Below are 24,661 nucleotides of genomic sequence, written 5' to 3'. Positions count from 1 at the left end.
TTACTCAGCGGAGAACCCCCTAATCTGGCTGGGCAGGGGGCGGGGCGTCACATACTGGATTTGGAGAAGGCTGTCACTGTCTCCAGGGAGCCCATCTGTGCGGGGAGGGGAGGTTGGAGGGGTAATGGAGGAAGCCCTGCGACGCTCTCCAGCGCAGTGCGAGGCCGGAGTGGGGTGCCTTGATCTCCCAAGGCGCCCCTTGCATCCCCTCCGGCGCGGCCTGTCCCGGGCCGGTTCAGGGCAGGGCGTGGTCCCCGCCAGGTCGCACGCCCTTCTCGGTGATCGCCGGGGACAGAGCCGGGATGGCCCCTGATCCCGCCCCCACGCCCACTGACCTTGGGTCGGGCGCCCCCTCACCTGACACTCCTGCGGCGCGGCTCCCCCGCCGAACCCCGGCCCACCGAGCAGCGCCGGGCGGGGGAGGGGCGGGCGCCGCTCGCGCTCGCTCACTGGAGCCCCCGCACCTCCCTCCCGGCCGCCCGGGTCTGCCGTCGCGAGCGCTGGCCGAACCCGAGGACGCCGAGGACGCCCCAGGCCGGGGGTGTGCGGACGGGGTAGAGCACCTGTGACCCCGCCCCTCCCAGCGTCGGTTCTCGGGCCGAGGCAGCACCTCGGACAGCGCCGGGCGGGGCGGGGCCGCGGCGCACCTCCGCCGCGCACGCGCACTCGGACAGCACGCTCTCCGGGTGGCGCGTGCGCAGCGACGCAGTCCGGGGGGCGCAGCGGGGCTGGGGGCGCCAACGGCTGCGAGCCCGCTGCTCAGGGCGGCGGGGCGGCGAGCAGCAGCGGGGCCAGGTCCATGGTGAGGGCGAAACGTATGCCCTGCCAGCGCACGTGCGAGGGCAGCTCGGGCGCGCCGGGCGCGTACTCGAAGCAGGCGCTGAGCTCGAAGGCCAGAGCCGATCGCACCAGGCCCACGCCGCCCGCGCGCTCCGGCGCCGGGTGGTAGAGACGCCCATTGGAGGCCAGGGGCAGTAGGCGCGCCGGCTCGAAGGGCACGGCCAGGGCCTCGCCGCCGCCGCAGTAGGAGAGGCGCGGGGGCTCGGGGCCAGCGGCCAGCAGGTGCGTGAAGACCACGGGACGGTCCTCGCAACGTAGGTAGTTGCGCTCTCTGCCGCAGGGCGAGAGGAAGGGGAAGGAGGCCTCGTAGCGCCCGCTGCGGTTGGGTCTCAGGCGGGAGAAGAAGAAGACCAGGAACTGCGGGTCTGTGGGGTGGGGGGAGGCCGCGACTGCTCAGCATGCCGGGCCCCGAGGCCTCCTAGGCCCTACTGCCGCAGGCAGGCGGCTCGCCCTGGGTCACACCAAGGGCAGACGCTGGCGGTCGGACAGCCTCCCAGGCCTCACTCTAGATAGGGGGCTTTTGAGCGCAGGACGGCCAGTGCCCTTGGTGTGGTTGGGCAGCGGAGCCCTTCAGGGTCTTCCCCGAAGGAAGAGGGAAGGTGGGGGAGGAGGGCGCATCAGTACCTTTGAAGCAGGTGATGAAGTTCTTCATTTTGGAGTCATCCAGGAAAAGCTGCAGAGAGGCAGACCGTGGCCCTTGAGTCCCAGGGGGAAGCCCGACAGAGCCGGCCCCAGGGAGAGAAGGCCTGGGCGGGCCTGAGCCCGGGCCGGTGTCCGCTTTCTTTGCTCGTCTGTGCACACCGTGTGCAGGGAGGCGCGTGGAAGGTAAGCCTGGGGGCCCTGCAGACTTCCCCACATCTACCCCGCACCCCCGGCCTTGCTTCCTCATGCACAGGTTCTCTGGGTTGGCATGCCTTTCCCGCGCCTCTTCCCTCCTTTCAAGTTTCTAATTAGGTGTGCCCCTCTGCGGAGGCTATCTGACTTGCTTCCTCCTGTATATGGCGGATGCCTCCGCCAGGGCTTCCAAAGCAGGTGGGGCGGCCCCGAGCTGGGGGCCGCAGGATCTGGGGATGCAAAGCGCGCAGGGCGTAACCACGTGTGGGAGGTGGGCCGCTCGGATCTAATCCTCTGGGGCCGGGGCCGGGCGCCCCAGTCTCTCCAGCGCGACTGCGGAGGTCGGGTACCCTTACTTTAAAGACCCCGCCTACTCAGGCCCCGCCCCTCACAGGGTCCTCCCTCAGGCCCCGACCCGCAGAAACCCGGCACCAGGCCCCGGCCCCGCCCACCTGGCCCTGATGATCCACATAGTAAAAGTACTCGCGCGTCCGCGGCTCTGGGCTCTGGCCCTGCGTGTAGGAGACGCCCCCGCCCCCACCGTAGGCCCGGGTCCCCGGGGACCGCGCCAAGGAGAGGGCCCAGGTCCGCAGCACTCCGCGCGTCGCCCACATCGTCCTTCCGTGCCGGAAGCGGCCAGAGGGTCACGCGGGGGCGGTGCTGCGCGAACGTAAGTCCCCTGGTGGCAGCGACCTCGCGCTTTGGGTTCCGGCTGCGGCCGCGGAGCTCGTCCCCACCCCCCGCCCTCCTCCCCACCCCCCGGGCTTTGCTTGTTCCCCGGATCCCGGGCGGTCCCGACACTTCCTTCTCCGGGATTTAGGGGCGCGCCGCCCTGCCGTCCGGCTGGGAAAGGGGTGACGGGCGGAGCCTCCCGACTGTGGGGTTCGGGTGTGAGACGCGGGTGCGGGCGATTTCGGGAACAGGGCAGGGATACGGGCTGGGGACGGGGCGCTGCCGGGCATGCGGGCCGTCCCTCCGTCCTCGGAGGCTGGTTGCTCTCACGTGGGCGAAGTACCCGCCCTGTCTCATCCCCCAACCCCTAGGAAGCACCCCCACCCCGGTGGGGCAATCTGCCTGTCCAGCTGGGTGCTGAACGGAGAGGTGGTGAATAAACACTGCCTAGAAGCCTATGCCAGCTTGCGGGTAAGGCAGCTCAGAAAAAGCCCCCCTCCCAATCAAGCAGGGCTTTCGGGCTCAGTTGTTACCCCAGGTGCCTCGCATCTTGCGCGCCTACCTGGAGCCTCGTCCCCGTTCCCAGGAAGCTGCCTTGCTCTCCCCCGCGACCCCCTGCTGCCCCCATTCATTCTCCCTTGGCCTGGTTTCCACCCTGGTGCCCACACCAGCAACCGACTGGCCGCTGATAGCTGCCCCGCCGCAACTGGAAGGAATGGGAGGCGACAGGCTCACAAGTGTCCATACGTACTTTATTCACACAAAGTGTTGTCATCTCTCGAGTCCGTGCATCAGAGCGAGAGTCTGTGGCCGGGGTGCCCCTACCCAGGCCCCGAGACCACCGGACTGAGGACGCTCCCCCAGTGGACACCAGGCCTCGGCAGGACTGGGTTTTTTTGTTCTTAATAATAAATAAAAACTCAACTCTAAATATATATATATATATATATATATATATATATATATATATATATACACACACACACACACACATACATACATATACATACCGGGGAGAAATTAAATTTTAAACAATTGGAACTCAAAATTACAAATTGTAAAATGTACAAACTGAGAGTCTAGATACCTCCCCTCCACCCACCCACCCTACCCCCCGCCCCGGCTCTGGCCTCGAGGAAGGGCAGTCGCCGGTGCCCCTCTGGTCCCCCCAGTTCAGGGCTCCTTCCCTGTCATCTGCTGCAGGTCCTGGATGGGGATGGGGCAGGGTTTGATTTTGGGTCAGAAGCCAAGAGGGTGGAGAAGAAAATGAAGGAATGATCTCAACTTGTCTGCAGAAGACGGGAGCGGACTCAGAAATAAATAACATTTGGGTTAAGACTATGTCATTAGCAAATTTAGTTCTTATATCTTTCGCTCTATTTATATCTCTATACACAGGCGTGTTGGGATGCGGGATAGATTCTGAATTTATAGTTACACGAAGAAAAAATACTCTTGCCCCTCCCCCACCCTGCCCCAAGAATGCCTGCCCAACCTTGCCCCCCACCCCAGAGGACTTTGGCTCGGGGGCCCCTTTCTACCCAGAGAGAGCCTATCGGGCCCTGCACCAGCCAGGCTCCGCTCTGGTGGTGAACAGCCCAGAGCCCTGGAGCCCCCAAACTCCTGTGCAGTCACCACGCTGGAGGCCACAAGTGGCAGGGGGAGGGGGCGGGAAGGGACTGGGGAGGGCGGAAGTCGCAGATCAGGAGACCCCCCCCCCAGGTCAGGGGGAGGGCAGAGGAAGAGCAAGATGGGCAGCCGGGCTGGGCCGGGGCCAAGCTGAGCGCAGCAGCCCCAGCAAGGCGGCTCGCCCCAGCAAGGGCGGCTTGTGCTCTCGGGCCGGCCGGGAGGGGCAGTGTCACTTGGCTCCAGGAAACAGAAGGCACTTTCTCGCGGCCGAACCGCGGCTGGCGGTGGGCGGGGCAGCGCCGAACGAGACGGCCACGAGGCCTGGGACGGGGCAGAGGCGCCCTTCCCGCAGCCCTTCTGCCTTGGCTGCGCCTTCAGGCCGAGGGCCCGGGTCGGGAGATGCGGGTTCCAGGGCTGGGGCGGGCATGGGCGGAGCCGGCATGCTACCTCCGCTTCTCGGGCGTCCCCTCCCCCCTCCCCGCGTGCCCCCTGCCCGGGCGCACCCGGGCAGGCTCTGTCCCCACCCTCGGTCCCTCGGTGCCCACGCGCTATAGCACGCCCTCCATGAAGGTGGTGTCCAGGTGCTGGATGAGCACGCGCAGAAAGGACATCTCCTTGCGAGTGTTCTCAAAGATGATGCGCGGGTCGTCCGAGCGGCAGCGCAGGCAGTTGGGCGCCATCACCATGGCCAGGTTGCTGACGTCCATCTTGGTGATGGCCACATTGGCGGGCTGCACGAACACCTGCGCGGGGAGCGGGGAGCTGCGGGTGGGCCGGGGCGGGGCGCGGAGGGGCGGGGCGCGGAGGGGCGGCACCGCCTACCTGGAGGAAACGGATGAGGTAGCACAGCACCAGGCGGTTGATGCGGGGCAGCGCGTGCACCACGGCCACGGCGGCCTCGGGGCTCTCGTAGTGCGCGATGCACTGCTCGTAGAACTCGTGAGGGATCAGGGGCTCCTCCAGCTCCCGGTACCACAGCTTCAGCAGCGACGCTGGGGACGCAGCGCGGGGGTTTCGGCTGGGCGGGGCAGTCGGGGACCCGCCCCACCAGCAGCAAGGGGCGAAAGCGGCCGTGTGTGTCGGGAGTGGGGGCGAGGGGCCAGGACCAGACGGGAGGTGTCCACCCAGCCGTGTGGGCTGCGCGGCCGGAGGCCAGCGGGCTCCTCCTGGTCCTGAGGGCCTGGACTGACCCCGAGCGCCGGGAACCAAGAGAGGCTGTGCAGCCACCGTGCGCAGGCAAGCGGAGGGAGGCGCCGCGGAGGCTGTCCAACGGCAGGGGGACGTCTGTGCTGGAAATGGACCAGAGGGCTGTCCCTTCACGACGGAAAGCAGGGAGGGCTGAACCGTCCGAGCTGCTCCTGCTGCTGAGGGGGCTGGGGGCTCACCTGGGACGTGGGGGTCCTCCAGGCCTGTAGGCACCTTCCACTGGTCCACCTGTAGCTTCAGGGCATTCACCTCATCAATGTCCCCAGGGACTCTGCCAAGCACAGGGCAGGTCTCAGGGAGGAGCTGGGCTTGCTCAGGGTCACGGCTGCCTGACCCCTCTCTGCCCAAATGGCCTCTTTCTTACCAGAGGGAGGTGTGGCTGGGGTCCCCTGTCCCAGGCCCCCCATCCCTCATCCCTCTGCTGACTGCCTCCATGGAGATCCCTTCCTCAGAATGGTCCCTGAGGCCCAAACCCAGAAGCCTGTTTCCCCACCTGTCCCGGGTCCTGGGTAGGTGAGTCACGACAGCAGGTGACTGGCCATGTGCCACCCTCCATGGGACAGGGCCATCATCTCCACTCACAGGTTGAGGGCCGTTTGCTGGGGGTTGCTGCATCTTTCCGGGCCCTGCCCATGGTTGGTGTCCAAGTACCCTCTGGGCCCCTGCTGGCCATTTCTGCAAGGCCACTGTCCCTGGCTAGCTCTCCTGTCTGGGTTCCGGTGTGCTGGCATTCAGGAGGGACAGCCCTGCTGACCCACCTCCTGAAGATGGGGCCCTCCCCACCCTCCTGGCCGCAGAGCACCCGGCCCTTCTATTTGCTCCAAGTTGCCCTCCCTGCCTGCATGCTGGCCTCTCGGGGGCTTCTCTGGCTGCTCTGAGGCAGGGGCCCGGGGCCCAGTGGCCCCCGTCGGCCCAAGACACGTGGTGTAGACACCCAAGCCCCCACCCCCAGGGCGCAGGCTGCAGGGCACCTGAAGATGCCTTCCGTCTGGTCGCCGTTGAGCGCGAGCACCTCCTCCGACAGCCGCGTCTGCACCCAGGGCAGCTGCCGATCGGGGAAGCGCTCCTTCTGCATGCTCATCACCTCCTGCAGCGCACTGCCAAACATGGACGGGCTGAACACGGCGTTCTTGGCATGCCGGATCTCCTCCACGTTGGGCTTCTTCAGCCCCTGCAAAGGCGGCCCAGCTCTCTGTCCCAGTGTGGCCTGGCGCCCAGCTCCCAGCCCTGCCCCCCCCCCCACACCCCTGCAAGGGCTGCCCCTGGCTCACCCGCCCTCTTTCCTCCTCTGTCCGCTCGTCCCTGTGAAGCCCAGGCCCGAGCCGGGGACCCCCAACTCCCTGGCCCCCGAGTCACCAGAGGGGCCTCCTGCTGGGCCACCTACAGCATCAGAAGCTCCAAGTGGCACCCTCCGCACTGTGAGCCGTTAACTGCCCCACCTGCCCCCTCCCCAAACCTGCAGCCCCGCCTCCCGATGGACTCTGTCTGGGCGTCACCGGCACAGGCTGCCCGCCCACCTCTGCCCAGCTGTTCTGGGAGAAGTTCGTACCTTCTTGGCCCCAGTCAGGGCTGCCTTCTGCAGCTTGTGGTAACAGTACTTGGCGTATGTGCTTATTGCCACCCCTGGAAAAGAATGGTGCCAGTTGGCTTGGCATGGATGGGTGGGAGCAGGGGCTGCAGGCCAACCAGTGACTGAGGAGGAGGCAGCAAGAGGGGTGAGGAGAGGCGGCTCCTGCAAGAACCTGGGGCCCAGGCCTGGCCAGCCTCCTGCCTGCTGCGTGCCCCACCCGGGCAGTGGGTCCTTACACTCCTGGGCCGCCCTTCAGAACTACACTCATGTGAAGAGGCGAGGGGGCACTGCCCTCTCCTCCAGAGGAGCCAGGTTGAAGAAGGAAGCCCTCTGCCAGCCTACCCAACCCTCCCTCTGGCCAGGAAGGTCAGGCTGGGGATGAGGGCCATTCCCCCGGCGTAGTCGCAGGCAGGGCCTGGGGAGGCCCCTGAGAAGGGTAATCTCCATGTGCTGCACGCCTGCAGGCACTCGGCGCCCATCGCCTTGGGCCAGCACTGGAGGAGGGAGCTTGCGGGGAGCTGGACAGCAGGCCCGGCTCTCTTGCAGCCCAGCTTCCAGCCAGAGGCCCTGGGCAGCCCAGGGAGAGGCCTTAGCCCACAGGACCATATGCCTGCTTGGTCAAAGGCTGCCTGGGTGGGGGTCAGGGAGAGGGAGGCCCAGGGCCTGGCTCACTTGGGAAGGGCCTGAGTGTGGAGGGGATGCCCTGTGCCCTGAGCCTGGGTTTCGCTGGGAGGGCAATGCTGGGGAAGGACCACATGGTGACTCTGCCTGAGGGCTGAAGGTGACAGGAGGACTGGTCTTCTTTCTCAAGGGAGGGGGCTTTCTAAAACCTCACCCCTGAAAGCAGAAGTTCTAGCTGGTGGTCATGGAGGGTGGCGGGGCCAGCAATCCGAGGGCAAAGACCTCAGGCCGCAGGTCTTTCCAGATACGGTATGCTGGGGTGGGGGGTGGGGGTGGGGGCTGGAGGCAAAGGGAGGAGGGGGGAGAGGGAGTGGGGAGGAGACCCCACCCAGGGAGGGTCTGAAATGTGTGGCGCCATCTTTCCTGGCCCAGGCCAAGGGAAGGAGCAGCAAGACAGGAGCCATCTGGGCGGGGCTGCCCCAGACCATGGTCAGACAGATGGGTCGATCACGTGCCTCCAGGCTCAGGACAGGCCCGTTTCCTGTCAGGCTCTGCCTCTGCTGGGCCTCCCTGCCTGAGGGGTGCCTCTGGACCCCAGTCTCAAATACAGTCTTTTTTAAAGGAAGCAGCTGTCTGAGGACACAGGGTTCCGTGAGCCTCAGTGTGAAGAACACAAACGTGTCTCATTCGTGAAAACCTTTTCATTTCTAGTTATCACAAAATACTTCTGTCGTTATAACTGGTATGGGGGTTCTGTTTTAGAGTAATCAAAATGAAAACAAACATTTCTTATAGGTGTTTAAACCGTGAAGAATCTGTTTCAGGTCCCTGGGGACCCACAGACCCGAACAGAGAATCCTAGCTGCAGCTACCAATCAGCCAGCTTGGGACACAGCACCTGGAACTTCCGCCACTGGCCCACGTGGGTTCAGCTCTTGGTTCAGGGGGAGTGGACGGTGCTCAAGCAAACGGAACCTGGGCTGCACCCTGAGCACCGGGGGGCCAGGGAGCGCTTGGCGGTACCTGCTCACTCTCGCCATCCTGGGAGCGTGCCCGCCCCTCCCTTGGGTGACAGCCTCCTGTCCCTGGGCTTGGGGCCCGTGGGCAGACTCGCCCGGACCTCCTGTCACAGGGCTTCCTGGGGCCAAACCGGCCTCTCCAACAGGCTGTGATCTGAATATCCTTGGGCCACCACCTCTCACCTGGTGATTGTGGTGCAGCCTTTCCAGGCCTTATTTCCTCTCTGTCGGATGGGGACAGGTGCCCATGAAGGGCTGACCTCAAGTCTGGCATGGAGTGAGCACTCAGTTGAGGGCTGCAGCTGCTGGAGTCCGAGCTTTTGTGGGCAGACCAGGGACTGAGGCCTCGTGTGCCTGGAGTCTCAGGGCTGGGGCACCTCTGCTGCCAGGGCACAGCCTCCTGGGCCAAGACTATGGGGTGTCTGCTGAGTGCCCGTGGCCAACCCAGGGAAAGCCACCTGGTGCTGTGGGGGACTCTGAGTCCACTGCCCTGTTCTGGCCTTGCCAGGGCATGCTCCCACCAGCGGAGAGACAGCGGCCCCCAGAGCGACTGACAAAGCTGCCCTCCCAGAGCCTCTGCTGCTGTGCCAGGTGCCCAGGCCAAGAGCCTCGAAGGCCGCTGGGTGTGGCCAGGACCTGCCACCTCTTGGCACAGACTCTGCTGGGTCCCGGGGGAACTAGCCCCCTCCTCTGACCCCCTCGGGGCTCTAACCACCTCTGGCCCACAGGAGCCTGCACTCTGTGCCCCCAGTCCCCCGTCACTGCTGCATCGGGACTCCAGTGGATAGGCTCAGGCAGGAGCTCAAAGCTCCTTCCCCAAGGACAGGGGCCCAAGGGCGCCTGGGAAGCCTGGACTGCGGCTGACCCCCTTCTTCTGGTGAGGGTAGCATGTAGCCAGAGAGCTTCCCAGAGGAAGGGTGCCAAGGGTGAGTCTCACAGGAAGACGAGTGGGGCAAGTGTGGACAGCTGGGGCTCCTGGCCAGGAGAGCACAGCCTGGGGCTAACAGGGCTTCTCTGGAGTTTGGGTGGGGGTGGGCTCCTGAGCCAGGGCCCAGGAGAAGAGCAGGGATGGGCTGTGCTGGGGGCCCCAGGGGTGGCCCGGCCGGAGGTCAGGGCTGGGGAGCAGCTGCCCACGGGGCACCCCCTCACTCAGGGGTGCCTCCAGCAGGCCCCGCCCCACTGAGAACCCAGCATGCACGCTGGAAATTGTTCTGAGCACCGTGGAGGAAGGCGCAGGGCATGTGCAGCCTCTCCCAGGAGCCCTGTCGACGACCTGGGCTTCCAGCCCACTCAGGAGGAGACCTGACGGTTAGTGTCCCCCCACTGTCCCCCCAGCCCAGAAGTGGTTAGAGAGAGGCGGCCAGGCGGCCGAGGCCGGAGAGCAGAGCTGTGCAGACGCAGCGCCAGGGGCTGCGGGAGAGGCCCTACCATCCGGCTCCTCAACATAAGGCTTGGGTTTCTTTCTCAACTTGGACTTCTTCTTAGTGTTCCTTTCCAGGAGCGCTTTCATGTGCTGTGTCACTGGGGAGCAAACAAAGGGTGAGGCCACAGAACACAAAGAGGAACCCGTGCCCACACGGTCCCACTCGGGGCTGCCCCTGGGCAGCGGGGAGGGCACTGCCCCAGCCTGCTGGACTCCTTGGAGGGAGACGGGCTGATGTCCCACCAGAGGTGGAGGCGAGTGCTGGGCGGGGGCGGGTGTCTTGCTCAGTCCTGGGCACAGGGGTGGGTGTGCGGGCACACCTGGGTCGTGTGGCTGGGGAGGTGCCAGGAACGTGCCCCTGGGCAGTGGGGAGAGGATGTGGTCAGCTCATGACCCGCTGGCCGATAGAAAAGCAGGGGTAGGGAGCCCCCTGAGAGGGCCGCAGCCCAGCCACCTGGTTCCTACATGGCTGCGCTCCAGGGGCTGAGTGGGTGCTGAGCGAGAGAGGAGGGGCCTGGCTCCCCTCTCTGGCTGATCTGGGCACGCCCCCAACACCCCACACAAAATAACTCAGTGCTGTCAACGCGGACCCTCCATCCCCCCATCCTGTGCTCTGGAAGGAAGTCGAGGCACACAGCCAACACTGAGGTGGGATTCACGCTCCCCTCATGGTGGACCCTCTTACCTACATAAATTATTTGTAATTCTTTTTTGTTTTCTTTCTTATTTTGGCTGCATTGCGCAGCATTCGGGGATCTTAGTTCCCCAACCAGGGATCAAACCCACACCCCCTGCAGTGGAAGTGTGGAGTCTTAACCATTGGACCACCAGGGAAGTCCCATATTTGTAATTCTTCGGCATAGAAGAAGTCCCCTAACTCTAACCCTATATCTATCTAATCATCTATATCAGTATGGGCTTAGGGATATGCATTTTACATTGTCAGGTTACAATCCAATATGACTTTATTCTGTTGCTCAAAGTGCTCCAGCTTTGGCCCCGGGGAGCTGTGTGTCCTGTGACCCGTGTCCTGTGACACACCCCATCATCTCCCCTCTGGCACATCCTCCCTTCTGGCACTGCATCTTGTACGTTCCCTACCCCAGCCTTAGAATCAGCTGTTTCTCCAAAGAGCTCTGGTTCCTTTTAATGGAAAATGGTAGAAACCAAGAGCTGCGGGTCAGGTGTCCTCAATGCTACTGGGGTGTCATTGCTTCTAGGCCCTAGGCTGACAGGGCAAGGAAAGATACATGTGTATACTAGTTTGAAGAGACTCCCTTCTCTTCCAAGTTTTTTTTTTTTTTTTTTTTTTTTTTGCGGTACGCGGGCCTCTCACTGTTGTGGCCTCTCCCGTTGCGGAGCACAGGCTCCGGACGCGCAGGCCCAGCGGCCATGGCTCACGGGCCCAGCCGCTCCGCGGCATGTGGGATCTTCCCGGACCGGGGCATGAACCCGCGTCCCCTGCATCGGCAGGCGGACTCTCGACCACTGCGCCACCAGGGAAGCCCTGCTGCGCTTTTTAGGGTTTGCTACTTGCTTCGACTTGTCAGCTTCCCCACCACCTGCTTGGGATCCACATTCCTTGGTCTGCCAAGTCAGTTTCCAGCCACTTGTCCATGTGCTTTTCAGCTTCCAAAGCATAGTTGTTCTTCCTCTTCCATTCTCTTTGTCCTGGTGGGTTTTAGTATTTTTTATTGTGATAAATTATACGTAACATAAAATCTGCCACCTTAACCATTTTTTTTTTTTTAGATGTTGGGGGTAGGAGTTTTAGTAATTTATTTATTTATTTATGGCTGTGTTGGGTCTTCGTTTCTGTGCGAGGGCTTTCTCTAGTTGTGGCAAGCGGGGGCCACTCTTCATCGCGTTGCGCGGGCCTCTCACTATCGCGGCCTCTCTTGTTGCGGAGCACAGGCTCCAGATGCGCACGCTCAGTAGCTGTGGCTCACGGGCCTAGTTGCTCCGTGGCATGTGGGACCCTCCCAGACCAGGGCTCGAACCCGTGTCCCCTGCATTAGCAGGCAGATTCTCAACCACTGCGCCACCAGGGAAGCCCCCATCTTAACCATTTTTAATTGTACAGTTCAGGGTATTAATTACATTCATATTGCTGTGCAATCGTCACCACCATCCATCTCCAGCACTTCTTCATCCCCCAGAATGGGAAGTCTGTACGAATCAAACAACTCTCCATTTCTCCCTCCCCGTAACCCATGGCACCCACCATTCTGTATGAATTTGACTACTCTAGGGACCTCATACAGTTATTTGTCTGATTCATGCAGTATTTGTCTTTTTGGGTCTGTCTTATTTCACTCAGCATGTTTTCAGGATTCATCTATGTTGTAGCCTGTGCCAGAATTTCCTTCCCTATTAGGCTGAATAATTCCATTATGTGTACAGATGACATTTTATTTATCTATTCATCCATCAACGGACACCTGGGCTGCTTTCTACCTCTTGGCTATTGTGAATATGCTGCTATGAACATGGGTGTACAAATAGCTGTTCATGTTCCTGCTTTCAATTATTTTGGGTATATACCCACAAGTAGAATTGCTGAGTCCTACGATAATTCTATTTTTAATCTTTTGAGGAACTGCCATTCTGTTTTCCATAGTGGCTGCAGCATTTTACATTTCCTTGTGAGGTTTCTTTTTCTGCCTTTAAAAAATTCCTTCACTGTTCTTTTATCATGAGTTCAAGGTGGAATGCAAGTAAATGCACATGTTCATCCTGCCATCTTCACCTGGAAGGCAGTGTCTTGCTACGAAGGCACACGTATCCCTCAGGGTCTGCAGCCTTCCAGTGTGCTCGTTGTGGAGCATCCCTGCGATGCCTGTGCCGATAGCGTGCTTAGGGAAGTCCAGGGCAGAAAAGCTGTGGAGTCATCTGGGGGTGTGGCTGGTACAAAGGTGTGACCACGTGCGAGCCGAGGCTAAGCCAGGGGTTGGGGTCATGTGAATTGGGGTTCACTGTGTGGTACCTTGTTCCCTCGGAGTGGTGACCACACAGCAGATGTCACACACATGCCGGCAGATGAATCAAAAGCTTCTGAGGCCAAGGCAGGCAGTGTGGTTCAGGGTGAGGCCCCACACGTGGGAGACAGCTCAGCTCTGCCCCCGCTGGTGCTCCCAGGACGGACTGCATTTCCTTTTTCTAAGCACAGGCTAGGTCCTTCTGGGCTGATGGGGCCTGCGGTCCTGACTGGCAGCCAGCACCCATGTTCTTGACAAGGGCCGGTGGGAGGAAGATCGAGGGCTCTCCTCTGGGCTCAGGGGCGAGCAGGGCCTGGCAGAAGACGCCCACCCAGGAGTGGGTCTCAGGGCTGGAGACAGGGCTTTGGCTGGAGGGCAACCCTGTGCCACGGATGTGAGACCAGATCCCACACACACAGAATCCTGCTAGCGGGACCACACAGACCCAGCGTGGTCTGTGAGCAGAGACCACTGGGGCCTCAAAACCACGGCTGCCAGGCTGAAGCTTGGTTGTCTCAGTCTGGCTCCTATGGCACAGACACTAGGGAAAAGGGCACTAACCTCCACGCAAAACCGCAACGTCCTTCCTGCTGAACAACGTCCAGCTCTCCATGGACGCCCCAGCCAGAGAGGGCACAGCCTGGAGCCTCTGGCCTCTGTCCACTGCCCACTCACCTTTCACTCAGCAAGCACTCCTGGGGCCCCCGAGGGCTGCGTGCTGAGCAGCGGACACACACTTCCAAACCTCCAGCTCACGGCAGGGACGTTTCAAGACCTTTTTGGAAGAGGCTGAGGTGAACCATGAAGCCACTGGGGGCCCACCTGCTCCTGGGAAGGTCTGAGAAGACAGAGGCAGATCCAGGCTGCCCGCTTCATCCAGGGAGCCACCTGGGGAGACCCGTCTGCAGTGTTCGGTGATCCTGCTTCAAAAACTGCATGCCTGAGCAAAAATTTCATGGCTTCCAAGATCTGCCCCTAAACGGCTGGTGTGCTGGATGGTGCCTATGCTTCACACACCTTCCCCGCGCCCCCCACTGCCCTGCAGCCCTCGTCACTCTGTGCACAGGCCTCAGCCCCCCACACCTGGGCTGGGGCAAAGCCCTGGCTAGACCAGCATGGATGGCCACTCCCACTGAGCAACCTTTGGCACGGCAGACACTCACAAACACGGGGTGGCAGACGGCCCGCTGCACTGGTAGGTGCTGCCTGTGGCTCCACCCCCACGCTCACTCTGCCCAGCCCAAGGCGAGCACCGCCTGGCTGGCAGGACCGTGGGCCAGAGTCCTCCCCAAGGAAGGCCAAGCCAGGGCCCACATAGACCTGACACATGGCCTTCAGGAACCCCAGGCAGATGCGGCTCTGCGCTCGGCCCCAGGCAGCCGTCAGCAGGCTGCTGTCCATGATGGTCCCGACCTCTGATCGCCTGAGGCGGCTCAGGCCAGCTCCGCTCACAGCACCTCCACAGCCTGCTGGTCACCTCAGACCCAGCACTGGGCCAGGGCGCCCACGTTCCTCACCGCCCTTGGAAGCCCCCCTGCGATGGCCACAAGGCACAGTGTGAGCCTGGCCAGGGCGAATGCGCCAAGTGCACACAGGCTGACTGGCCTCCCTGCCCTCGTCAGGCAGGGTGACCAGGACGGTAGCCTCAGACTGGAGTGGATGCCGGCTGGCGGAGACATGGGTGCAATGGGTCCACAAGAAGACCCCCACCTGTCAGCCCGTGGCCAGGGAGGGACCCTGTGCCACAACTGCCTGTGGCTCTTCTCAGGGCCTCAGTGCCGAGAAGGGGCTGCCTGAGGACCCCACATCCCAGTGGAGGCCAAGGATGTGCCCCTCCGGGAGATGCTGTGTTTGTGTACCTGCTGCTGCCAGGTGCCCCCCAGCACAGATGGAAGCTCTAGCCGCAGCCTGTACTTGAGCTGGTGGCAGAGCCCAGGGGTCCTGTCTGGGTCTTACCTTTGGTGTCGTTGACGGGGTCCATGTGCCGGTAGATGTAGCCCTCCAGGTAGGAGTGGAACTTGGGCGTGGGTGGGAAGAAGGCCAGGCAGATGGCCATGAGCTCCCAGCCGCGGGCCAGGCTCTCGAGGCGGAAGTTCTCGGTGGTCTGCCGGCAGAGCTGGATGTAGAGCTCGTCCCGCAGGCCCTGCACGCTCCAGCCCTTGGTGGCGATCTCCAGGGCCACATGCAGCGGGTCAGCCTTGGCGCGCCGGTCACCCATGTACATCTGGATCAGCTTGAAGACCTCACAGGCCTCCTTCTTCACGTGGCGGTCACTGGTCACGATCATGGGCTTCTTGATGGACTCGCTGCTCCACGCCAGCATGTTGGCAATGGACACCTTCCGCCGGAAGAGGCCCTGTGTGTGTTTGTTGAAGTGCTTGGAGGCCCAGTTCTCAATGTCGGTCTCCGAGGACGGCTTGCGAAGCGTGAAGGTGGGGAACACACAGCTGGCACTGGGCATCACGCTCCGGGTCTGCCGGCTGCTCTCGAACTGGGCGCAGGTGCCGAGGTCCTCAGACTGGGGAGGACAGGGGGGCTGTGAGTGGGTGGGGCCCCCCGTGACCCAGCCAGGGGAGAGGTGTGGCCCCCCTACCCAAGCGGGCCCTGAAGCTGCTGGAGGAGAGAGGCCTGGGCGGGGTGGGGTGGGGTGAGGCCGGGCCTGGGCTTCCAGCTCTGCGCCTTGTACTGGTCTAACAGGGACCCAGAGAAGCCCTCCCTCTGACCTTTACCCTGCGGGCTTGGCCTCCGGGAGGTGCCTGCCCTGGTCCGGAGACCGAGGTTTGGGGGTGGCCAGCACGGGTCTGGGGGCAGGAGGGAGCCGCGCATGTGTCTCGTCAGCTTCTTGGGCTGCCTTCGCCCCGGGTGGGAGAGAGCCCGGGGACGCTGCCTTCCCAGGGCTCGCAGGGCTCTCCCCAGGCCGGGAGCTGGACCGCGCGTGGATGCAGGAAGATGCTGCTTCCTACTGGCCTTGCTGCGGCCGTTTGGCTTCTGCTGGTTCAGATGGGAGGGGCAGCCCCACGAAGCAGCAGGAACCCCCAGAGGCAACATTTGACAGAGAAACACAGACGTCTCTGGGCCACAACGGCTGCACCCTTTTCCCCAACAAAGACAGCGTTCGTACTCTCAGGCATCAGGAAGAGTGATGCCATGCAGAGGGGCAGAGCCAGGCCTGAGAGGGCCGTGGGCTGCCGCCCTCCGCTCCCGTGATGCTGGGAAGGGAGGGCGTGGCCCCAAGCTGCACCTCCCCCCCCCCCGCCACCAACAGCCTCCACGTACCTGCACTCAGATAACAGCCCCTCACCCAATACTCTTTGGGGGCTCCTGTCTCCTCTGTCTGGGAGGTGGGCTCTTGTCCCCAAACCCGTGCTGGCCTCCCCAACCCTTGGTCTTGAAAGCAGGGAAGGCACCTCCCTGGGCAGCGCCAGGAGTGGACCTCGGTCAGGCCCTTGGAGCCCACGCGTCCTGCTGTCCAGGTCACATGCTGGGAGCCGGGTGCCCCAGGACACAGCTGTTCACACTCCACCTACAACCTGCCCCCCCGCCTCTTCCCATCTGTCCTGATGTCCTCCCATGTGACAAGCCACAGACAAGAGACGCCGCTCTGAGCTCTCCAGTCTGGAGGGACACTAAGTGCCCCGGGGGATGCTGGCCACCTAAGATGCCGTAGTTCTTGAGCATGTTTTCCCCACCAGGACTGGGGGTGGACATGAGGATCCTGACCCCGGGAGGCCCTGTGGCCGCTGCCAGCTCTGAGCAGAGGCCAGGGCAGACCCTCAGCCTTGGCTTCAGGCAGCAGACTGGTGTGAAAGGTCAGGGACCAGGAGGTGAGAACCAGGACACTAGGCCACACCAAGCCCTGGGCACCATGCTCCTTGCACGCAACCGGGACGGAAGGTGCACATGGATCCCGAGGGCCTGATGGATGTCCACGCCCAGCACTGAGCAGAGGAGACACTGCAGGCCGGGCTTCTGCTCTGGCTCCAGCTGCAGCGTGGGGTTCTGGGAGCCACCTGGGGCTTGCGGAATGTGTCCCGGCCCCAGGTTCTGAGCCACCCAAGGAGCGCCTGGTGCTCTGCCTGCACAGCTCCTCACCTGAGAGCCATTCACAGGGGGAAGAACAGAGGCCCAGGGCTCAGTGGGCAGGTGGCGGCCTCTGTGGCCTGGAATCAGGACGTGGTCTCTAGCCCCCCGGTGACCTGGAAGCACTGCTGGGCCTTGCCAGCACCCGAGGTAAGAGACCCCCGTGCTGGCAGAGACCCGGGGGGCATCTACCGTCTGTCCTCACGCCTGCTGGGAACCGCGAAGCCACACCACCCCTGCCCGGGGACCCGCCCGCGGCCTTGCCCCTACCTGAGAGGGGTGGAGGTAGGGCTCCGGGGAGGCCAGGCTGGTCTGCACGGAGACGCTCTTCTCGAGCAGGGCCTGGGGGAAGGCGAGCCTCTCCAAGGCGCCCCTCGGCCAGCGCCTGCTCTCCTGCTGGGCCAGCGCTTCATCCTCGCTGAAGGCGCGCACCACAGGCCCAGGCATGGGCAGCGGCACGGCCCCGTCGCTCTCGTAGCCCGAGCCGTCCTGCTGTGAGTCCCAGCTGCCCCTCTGCTTCATGTGCAAGTGGGCCTGCTGTGCCTCCCAGGCCAGCCGGGCCTGAGCCAGGAAGGGCTCGGCCTCGCCCCGGGTCCCGTCCCCCTCACGCGCCTCGCCTTCCGCACGCTTTGTGGGCGCCAGGCCGGGGCCGCACAGGGGCCGCTCCTCGGTCAGGGGCTGCTGGCTGAGCGGGTCGCGGTCCCCGGGGCCCTCGGTGGGCAGGGCGCTGGGGGTGTGGCACGCAGAGGGGTTCCTGCTCTTCCTCTTGCGTGTGCTGGGGGAGCAGCCCGTCGAGGACATGGTGTCCTGCTGGCTGGACCAGGACATGGCATCGTCCTGGGCCTGGGGCAGTGGCATGGGCGGCTGGGCGGACCGCAGCTCGGGCCCCTCCATGCTGCTGTAGTCCCCGGACGTGACCCCCAGGCGCTGGTCTCGCAGCAGGCAGGGGCTGGGCTGCAGGGAGAGGGAGCCGCCGCCGGGGTGGGGCGAGTACTTGTGCCTCGGGCCCGCGCGCAGCTTGGGGCTGGAGCCGGCCTGCTCCACGTACACCAGCTGGCGGACATACTCCTTGCCAGCCGGGCTGTACTCCAGGCTCAGGTAGCGCTCGGGGCACTTCTGCCTGGTGAGCACCAGCTGCTGGTAGGGCGACGCGGAGGCCTGCTTGGGTGGCTTGCGGCTGGGAGACCGCCGAGGCGAGCCGGCCTGATAGCCTCCGCCGGCCTCAAACTGCACATCCATGGGCGGCTCGTCATAGATGGGGGCCTGGTACTCCACGGGGGGCTCTTCGTAGAGCGGGGGCTCGTAGGCGTAACGCGGGGAGGACGGCTGCGAGTCGGTGGCGGGCTTGCGGGGCTGGGCCAGCAGTGGGGAGCAGCTCCCTAGCTCAGCCCTCTTCGGGAAGGGCGACGGCCTCCGCTCTGAGAAGAAGACAGGGCCGTCCTCGTCGGGGGTGAAGGTCTGTAGGCTGGGCGAGTGCTGTCCCCCGGAGGGTCTGCGGGAGCGACCCCTGGGCTGGCTGTCCAGGGGGTAGCCGTTGCCCTGGGGGGAGAGGAAGCTGGGCTCCCTGTCGGCAACTTTGATGAGCATGCGCTCCTTGGTGCCCGAGTTCCAGCGGAGCGAGGAGGTCCTGGTGGGGGCGGGGGGGGGGGCGGTGCAGTACAGGTTACCTGGGGAGGTCCTGGGGGGGGGCAGGTTACCTGGGGGAAGTCCTCGGGGGAACAGCTTACCGAGGAGAGGTGGAAATCTGACCCCTTTGCCAGCCTGGACCCGTTACCCACCTGCTGACCTCGTGCGTGTCTGAGGTCGGGGCCCAGAAGGCCTGGTCACTTCTCACTGTCCTCTCCACACCCGCCCCCCGGGGGCTGCAGGCTGTGGGGGCCTGGTGCCTACTGGGGCTCCCAGTAGCGAGCTGTGCACTCTTCATTGCTGAGGCCCTGACCTCTGGTCAGTGCAGCCTGGAGTAAGCTGCCCTGCTGTCCTGGGAACTCCCCTCACACATCTCCCTGCAGCCTTCCCCTCTGGGGGCTCTCCTGATCCGGGAGCTTCCCCCAGACCCCAGCTGCTGCCCACGGCAACACTCCCTGCCAGGGCCACTGTGAGTGTCTCTGCTCTGGTCCCACGCTAGAACCAGGCACAGAACCATTTCTGTAAGGAAGAGCCAGGAGGGGGACCCCCCAGAGCCTTCTCTGGCTTTGGAATCTATGAGTACTGCCCTGCAGGCCTCACTCCCGGGCTCAGCACCTGCCCGTGTTCCTAGCAGGGGTGGCCAACACATCCCTTGTGCACCAGCATCTCAGGCCCTGGATTTCAACCACAGAGGCTCCTGTGAACTCCAAAAAGGCTAACTGCCCTCCTCTGACTGCACCCCCACACAGTTGGCACTCTGCACCTGGACAGAGATGATAAAACTGTCCCCCAGTTCCTGGGAAAGCCTGCATCAGGCTAAGGGAGAGCTGGGGAGCTGTGGGGCCCAAATCACGGCCCTGCCACCGAGCACGGGGGGCCACCCAAGATGCTCAGCCTCTTCTGAGCCTCACTTGCCGGTGACATGAGTGACACTGCCCCTGGGGATACACGGACTTGACCACACGCCACATCCGCCCGCTGAAGGTCTGCACCACGTCCCACAGCTGTACCAGCCACGACGGGCTGGACCAAGTCCCAGAGAGATGAGTGGGGCTCACCTCTGCCACCTGCTCCCCCACCCCAAGAGACTCCTGGTTGCTTTAAAGATTTTCCTTTTACATTTTTAAATTATTTATTTAGTTATTTATTATTTGTTGGCCGCACTGGGTCTTCGTTGCTGTGCGCGGGCTTTCTCTAGTTGCGGCGAGCCGGGGCTACTCTTCGTTGTGGTGTGCGGGCTTCTCGTTGTGGTGCCTTCTCTTGTTGCAGAGCACGGGCTCTAGGCACGCGGGCTTGGTAGTTGTGGCTCGTGGGCTCAGTAGCTGTGGCTCATGGGCTCTAGAGCGCAGACTCAGTAGTTGTGGTGCACGGGCTTAGCTGCTCCGTGGCATGTGGGATCTTCCCGGACCAGGGCTCAAACCCATGTCCCCTGCATTGGCAGGAAGATTCTTAACCGCTGTGCCACCGGGGAAGTCTCTTTTTACATTTAGTATTTGGAACATGTGCTTCAGTGTTTGGGGTTCACAGCACTTTTTCAATCTGTGGCCTGACGTCTTTTATGATTTTTGGAAACTCTTGACCATATCTTTTCAATATTACTTTTATCCCCTTTCCTCTCTCTCCTTTCCTGGGAATCAACTGCAGTCCTCTTCACTGTGTTCCATATGGTTTCAGGCTGTATTCTGTATTTTCCATCCCCTGGCCTCTCCACACAGATGTGTTCTTCTGATCTACCTTCTAATTTACTAATTTTCATTTTTTTAAAAACATTTTAAAATAAGTTTTATTTATTTATTTATTTATTTTTGGCTGCGTTGGGTCTTTGTTACTGCGCGCAGACTTTCTCTAATTCCCTCGAGAGGGGGTTACTCTTCGTTGCTGTGCGCGGGCTTCTCATTGCTATGGCTTCTCTTGTTGTGGAGCACGGGCTCTAGGCGCGTGGGCTTCAGTTGTTGTGGCATGTGGGCTCAGTAGTTGTGGCTCACGGGCTCTAGAGCGGCAGGCTCAGTAGTTGTGGCGCACGGGCTTCGTTGCTCCGTGGCATGTGGGATCTTCCCGGACCAGGGCTCGAACCCGTGTCCCCCTCATTGGCAAGCGGATTCTCAACCACTGCACCACCAGGGACGCCCCTAATTTACTAATTTTCTATTCAGCTGTGTTTAAACTGTTCTTACACCCATCTATTGAATTCTTAGTTTTTATTACTGTATTTTTCAGTTCCAGAATATCTAATTCTTTTTTTTTTAAGAGCACTGGTTCACAGCAAAACTGAGCAGAAAGTACAGAGATTTCCCATGTATCCCCTGCCCCAACTCATGCACAGCTTCCCCAGTTATCAACATCTCGCCATCGATGGTATATTTGTTGTAACTGATGGACCAACACTGACACATTATAATCGACCACTTAGTTTACCTTAGGGTTCACTCTTGGTGTTGTACATTCTATGGGTTTGGACAAATGGATAATGACTTGTATCCACCATTATAGTATCATACAGAGCATTTTCATCACCCTAAAACCCCCTGTGCCCTGTCTGTTCATCTCTCCCCCCAACTCCCGCCCCATCCCTGCCAACCACTGATCTTTTTATTGTCTCCATAGAAGCCAAATCTGAAGCCAAATCATTGAGCAAATCTTTGGCCTCTAAATAAGCCAATCTGAAAAGGCTACACACTACGATTCCAGAATGTCAGAGTCAGAATCACGCAATGTGCAGCCTTTTCAGGTTGACTTTAGTTGATGTGCGTTTAAGGTTCCTCCATGTCTTTCCATGGCTGATAGCTCACTTCTTTTTAGTGCTGAGTAACCCCTTGTCTGGATGGACCACAGTTTATTTCTCTGTTCACCTACTGAAGGACATCTTGGCTGCCTCCAACTTTTGGCAACTGTGGATAAAGCTGCTGTAAACATCTGTGGACAGGATTTGATGTGAACATAACATTTCAACTCCTTTCGGTAAATACCAAGGAGCACAACTGCCGAATCACTGGAGTATATTCCGTTTTATGAGAAACTGCCTGTCTTCCACAGTGGCTGCTCCGTCCTGCCTTCCCACCAGCAACGGATGCAAGTTCCTGCGGCTCCACACCCTCACCTGCGTCTGGCGTCCGAAGTGTCTGGAATAGGTGTGGAGTAGTATCTCGCTGTTGTTTTACTTTGCAGTTCCCTGATGACAGATGATATGGAGCAGCTTTCATATGCGTATGTGCCATCGGTATATGTTCTCTGGTGAGGTGTCTGTTCAGGTGTTTGGCCCATTTTATTTTGATAAAAGTATTTATTTATTTATGGCTGCAATGGCCCGTTTTATTTATTTATTTATTTATTCATTCATTCATTCATTTATGGCTGCAATGGCCCGTTTTATTTTATCTATTTATCTATTTATGGCTGCATTGGGTCTTCACTGCTGCATGCGAGCTTTCTCTAGTTGCAGCAGGCAGGGGCTACTCTCTTCACTGCAGTGCGCAGGCTGCTCATTGTGGTGGCTTCTCTTGTTGTGGAGCATGGGCTCTAGGCACCCGGGCTCAGTAGTTGTGGCTCGCGGGCTCTAGAACACAGGCTCAGTAGTTGTGGCACACGGGCTTAGTTGTTCTGAGGCATGTGGGATCTTCCTGGACCAGGGCTTGAACCCATGTCCCCTGCACTGGCAGGTGGATTCTTAACCACTGCGCCACCAGGGAAGTCCCTTTGGCCCATTTTAAAATCAGGTTGTTTTCTTACTGCTGGGTTTTAAGAGTTCTTTGTATATTTCAGATAACAGTCCTTTATCATTTGTGTCTTTTGCAAACATTTTCTCCCAGTCTATGGCTTGTCTGCTCATTCGCTTGACACTGTCTTTCGCAGAGCAGAAATTTTTAATTTTAATGAAGTCCGGCTTATCAATTGTTTCTTTCATGAATCATGCCTTGGATGTTGTACCTAAAAAGTCACTGCCAAACCCAAGGTCATCTGGGTTTTCTCCTGCGTTACCTTCTAGGAGGTAGTTTTGTGTTTTACATTTAGGTCTGTGATCCATTTTGAGTTAATTTCCATGAAGGGTGTAAGGAATGTGTCCAGATTCATTTTCTTGCCTGTGAACGTTCAGTTGTTCCAGCACCATCTGTTGAAGAGACCATCTTTGCTCCGTTGCACTGCCTTTGCCCCTTTGTCAAAGATTACTTGACTGTATTTACGGGGGGTCTATTGGTTGTTTCTCCAGTCTATTCTATTTATCTGTCTATTCTTTTACCAATACCACACTGTCTTTATAATGGTAGCTTTATAGTAAGTCTTGGGCTTCCCTGGTGGCGCAGTGGTTGAGAGTCTGCCTGCCGATACAGGGGACTCGGGTTCAAGCCCCGGTCTGGGAAGATCCCACATGCCGCAGAGCAGCTGGGCCCATGAGCCATGGCCGCTGGGCCTGCGCATCCGGAGCCTGTGCTCCGCAACGGGAGAGGCCACAACAATGAGACCCACGTAGCGCACAAAAAAAAAAAAAAAATTAAAAAATAAATAAATATAGTAAGTCTTGAACTCAGGTAGTACTATTCCTCCAACTTTGTTCTCCTTGAATATTGTGTTGGCTGTTCTGGATCTTTTGCCTCTCCGTAGAAATTTTTTTTTAACATCTTTATTGGAGTATAATTGCTTTACAATGTTGTGTTTTCCATAGAAATTTTATCATCACTTTGTCAATATCCACAGAATAACCTGATGGGATGCTGACTGAGATTGCACTGAATACATAGATCAAGTTGGGAAGAAGTGACATCTTACTCCATTTATTTAGTTCTTCCTCGATATCTTTCATCAGAATTTTATAGTTTTTCTCACATAGATTTTTCACATATTTTGTTAGATTTATACTTATTTCATTTTGGGGGATCCTAATGTAAATGCTATTGATTTTAACTTCAAATTCCACTTGTTCATTGCTAGTATATAGGAAAGCAATTGACTTTTGTATATTTAGCTTATATCCTACAACCTTGCTATAATCACTTAGTTCTAGGAGTTTGTCAATTCTTTAGGATTTTCTACATAGATGATCATGTCATCTGTAGACAAAGACAGTTTTATTTTTTCCTTCCCAATCTGTATACCTTTTCTTTCTTTTTCTTGTGTTACTGCATTAGCAAGGACTTCCAATACGATGCTGAAAAGCAGAGGTCAGAAGGGAAACCCTTGTCTTGCTCCTGGTCTTAGTGGGAAAGCTTTGACTTCTCACTAAGTATGATGTTAGCTGTAAATTTTTTATAGATGTTCTTCATCAGGTTAAGGAAGTTCCTCTCTAGTTCCTAGTTTACTGAGGGTTTTTTTTTTTTTTAATCATGAATGGGTGTTGGATTTTTGCCAAATGCTTTTTCTGCATCAGCTGATACGATCATGGATTTTTCTTCTTTGGCCTATTGATGTAATGGAGTATACTGATTCTCAAATGTTGAACGAACCTTGCATACCTAGGATAAATCCCATTTGGTCATGGTGTGTAATTCTTTCTATACAGTGGTGGATTTGATTTGCTAACATTTTGTTGAGGATTTTTATATCCATGTTCATGAGAGAGACTGGTCTGTAATTTTCTTTTCTTGTAATGTGTTTTTCTGATTTTGATATTAGGGTAATACTGACCTCATAGAATGAGTTAGGATGTATTCCCTCTGCTTCTATCCTTTGAAAGAGACTGCGGAGAACTGGTATAATTTCTTCCATAAATGTTTGGTAGAACTCACCAGTGAACCCATCTGGGCCTGGTCCTTTCTGTTTTGGAAGATTATTAATTATTGATTCAACTTCTTTAACAGATGTAGACCTATTCAGATTGTCTATTTCTTGTTATATGAGTTTTGGCAGATTGTGTCTTTTAAAGAATTGGTTTATTTCACCTAGGTTATCAAGTCTGTGTGCACAGAGTTGTTCACAGCATCCCTGTATTTTCTTTCTTTTTTTTTCTTTTTTTTTGGCCACGCAGCTTGCAGGATCCTAGTTCCCTGACCAGGGATCGAACCTGGGGCCCTCAGCAGTGAAGGCGCAGGGTCCCAACCACTGGACCACCAGTGAATTCCCTGTAGTTTCTGTTTAACATCCAAGGAATCTGTAGTGATATCGCTTCTTTCATTCCTGACATTAATAATTTGTGTCCTTTCTCTCTTTTTCTTAGACTGGCTAGTGCTTATTG

At 59.1% G+C, this 24,661-nt stretch overlaps 2 protein-coding genes across 9 annotated transcripts in view; both read right to left on the bottom strand.

Moving 5' to 3' along the window:
- Window positions 1-758: 758 nt before the first annotated feature.
- Window positions 759-2,329, bottom strand: LOC309791775 (UPF0598 protein C8orf82 homolog). Its single transcript, XM_082600879.1, has 3 exons — window positions 2,127-2,329; window positions 1,465-1,513; window positions 759-1,205 (listed from the first exon to the last, which is right to left on the bottom strand). Exons 1-3 carry the CDS (start codon window positions 2,286-2,288, stop codon window positions 760-762), a joined length of 657 nt encoding a protein of 218 aa, XP_082457005.1. The 5' UTR covers window positions 2,289-2,329; the 3' UTR covers window position 759.
- A 1,140-nt stretch (window positions 2,330-3,469) lies between these two features.
- ARHGAP39 (Rho GTPase activating protein 39) overlaps window positions 3,470-24,661 on the bottom strand; it is an 81,159-nt gene continuing 59,967 nt past the window's right edge. For 5 of the 8 annotated variants that reach the window (XM_082600738.1, XM_082600735.1, XM_082600737.1 and 2 more), the window contains 7 exons: window positions 17,143-18,499; window positions 14,749-15,310; window positions 9,820-9,912; window positions 6,731-6,804; window positions 6,153-6,352; window positions 4,798-5,452; window positions 3,470-4,718 (listed from right to left, as the gene is read on the bottom strand). In XM_082600738.1, the coding sequence (XP_082456864.1) occupies window positions 4,524-4,718; window positions 4,798-5,452; window positions 6,153-6,352; window positions 6,731-6,804; window positions 9,820-9,912; window positions 14,749-15,310; window positions 17,143-18,499 (3,136 nt within the window). In that variant the 3' untranslated portion in view covers window positions 3,470-4,523. Of the gene's footprint in view, window positions 5,453-6,152; window positions 6,353-6,730; window positions 6,805-9,819; window positions 9,913-14,748; window positions 15,311-17,142; window positions 18,500-24,661 lie in introns of all 8 variants that reach the window. The other 3 variants (XM_082600739.1, XM_082600740.1, XM_082600741.1) reach the window with 3 other exon arrangements.

This window comes from Mesoplodon mirus (genome assembly GCF_964341445.2).
Source record: "Mesoplodon mirus genome assembly, chromosome: 16".
Taxonomy (NCBI): domain Eukaryota; kingdom Metazoa; phylum Chordata; class Mammalia; order Artiodactyla; family Ziphiidae; genus Mesoplodon; species Mesoplodon mirus.
The sequence above is the reverse complement of the archived record's forward strand: the minus strand, read 5'-3'. Positions and strand labels throughout refer to the sequence as shown.

Coding starts and splice junctions, on each gene's coding strand:
- LOC309791775 (XM_082600879.1), bottom strand. CDS start 2,288: ATGTGGGCGACGCGCGGAGTGCTGCGGACCTGGGCCCTCTCCTTGGCG. Junction 1,514..2,126: donor ATGTGGATCATCAGGGCCAG/GTGGGCGGGGCC, acceptor GCCTCTCTGCAG/CTTTTCCTGGATGACTCCAA. Junction 1,206..1,464: donor CTTCATCACCTGCTTCAAAG/GTACTGATGCGC, acceptor CCCACCCCACAG/ACCCGCAGTTCCTGGTCTTC.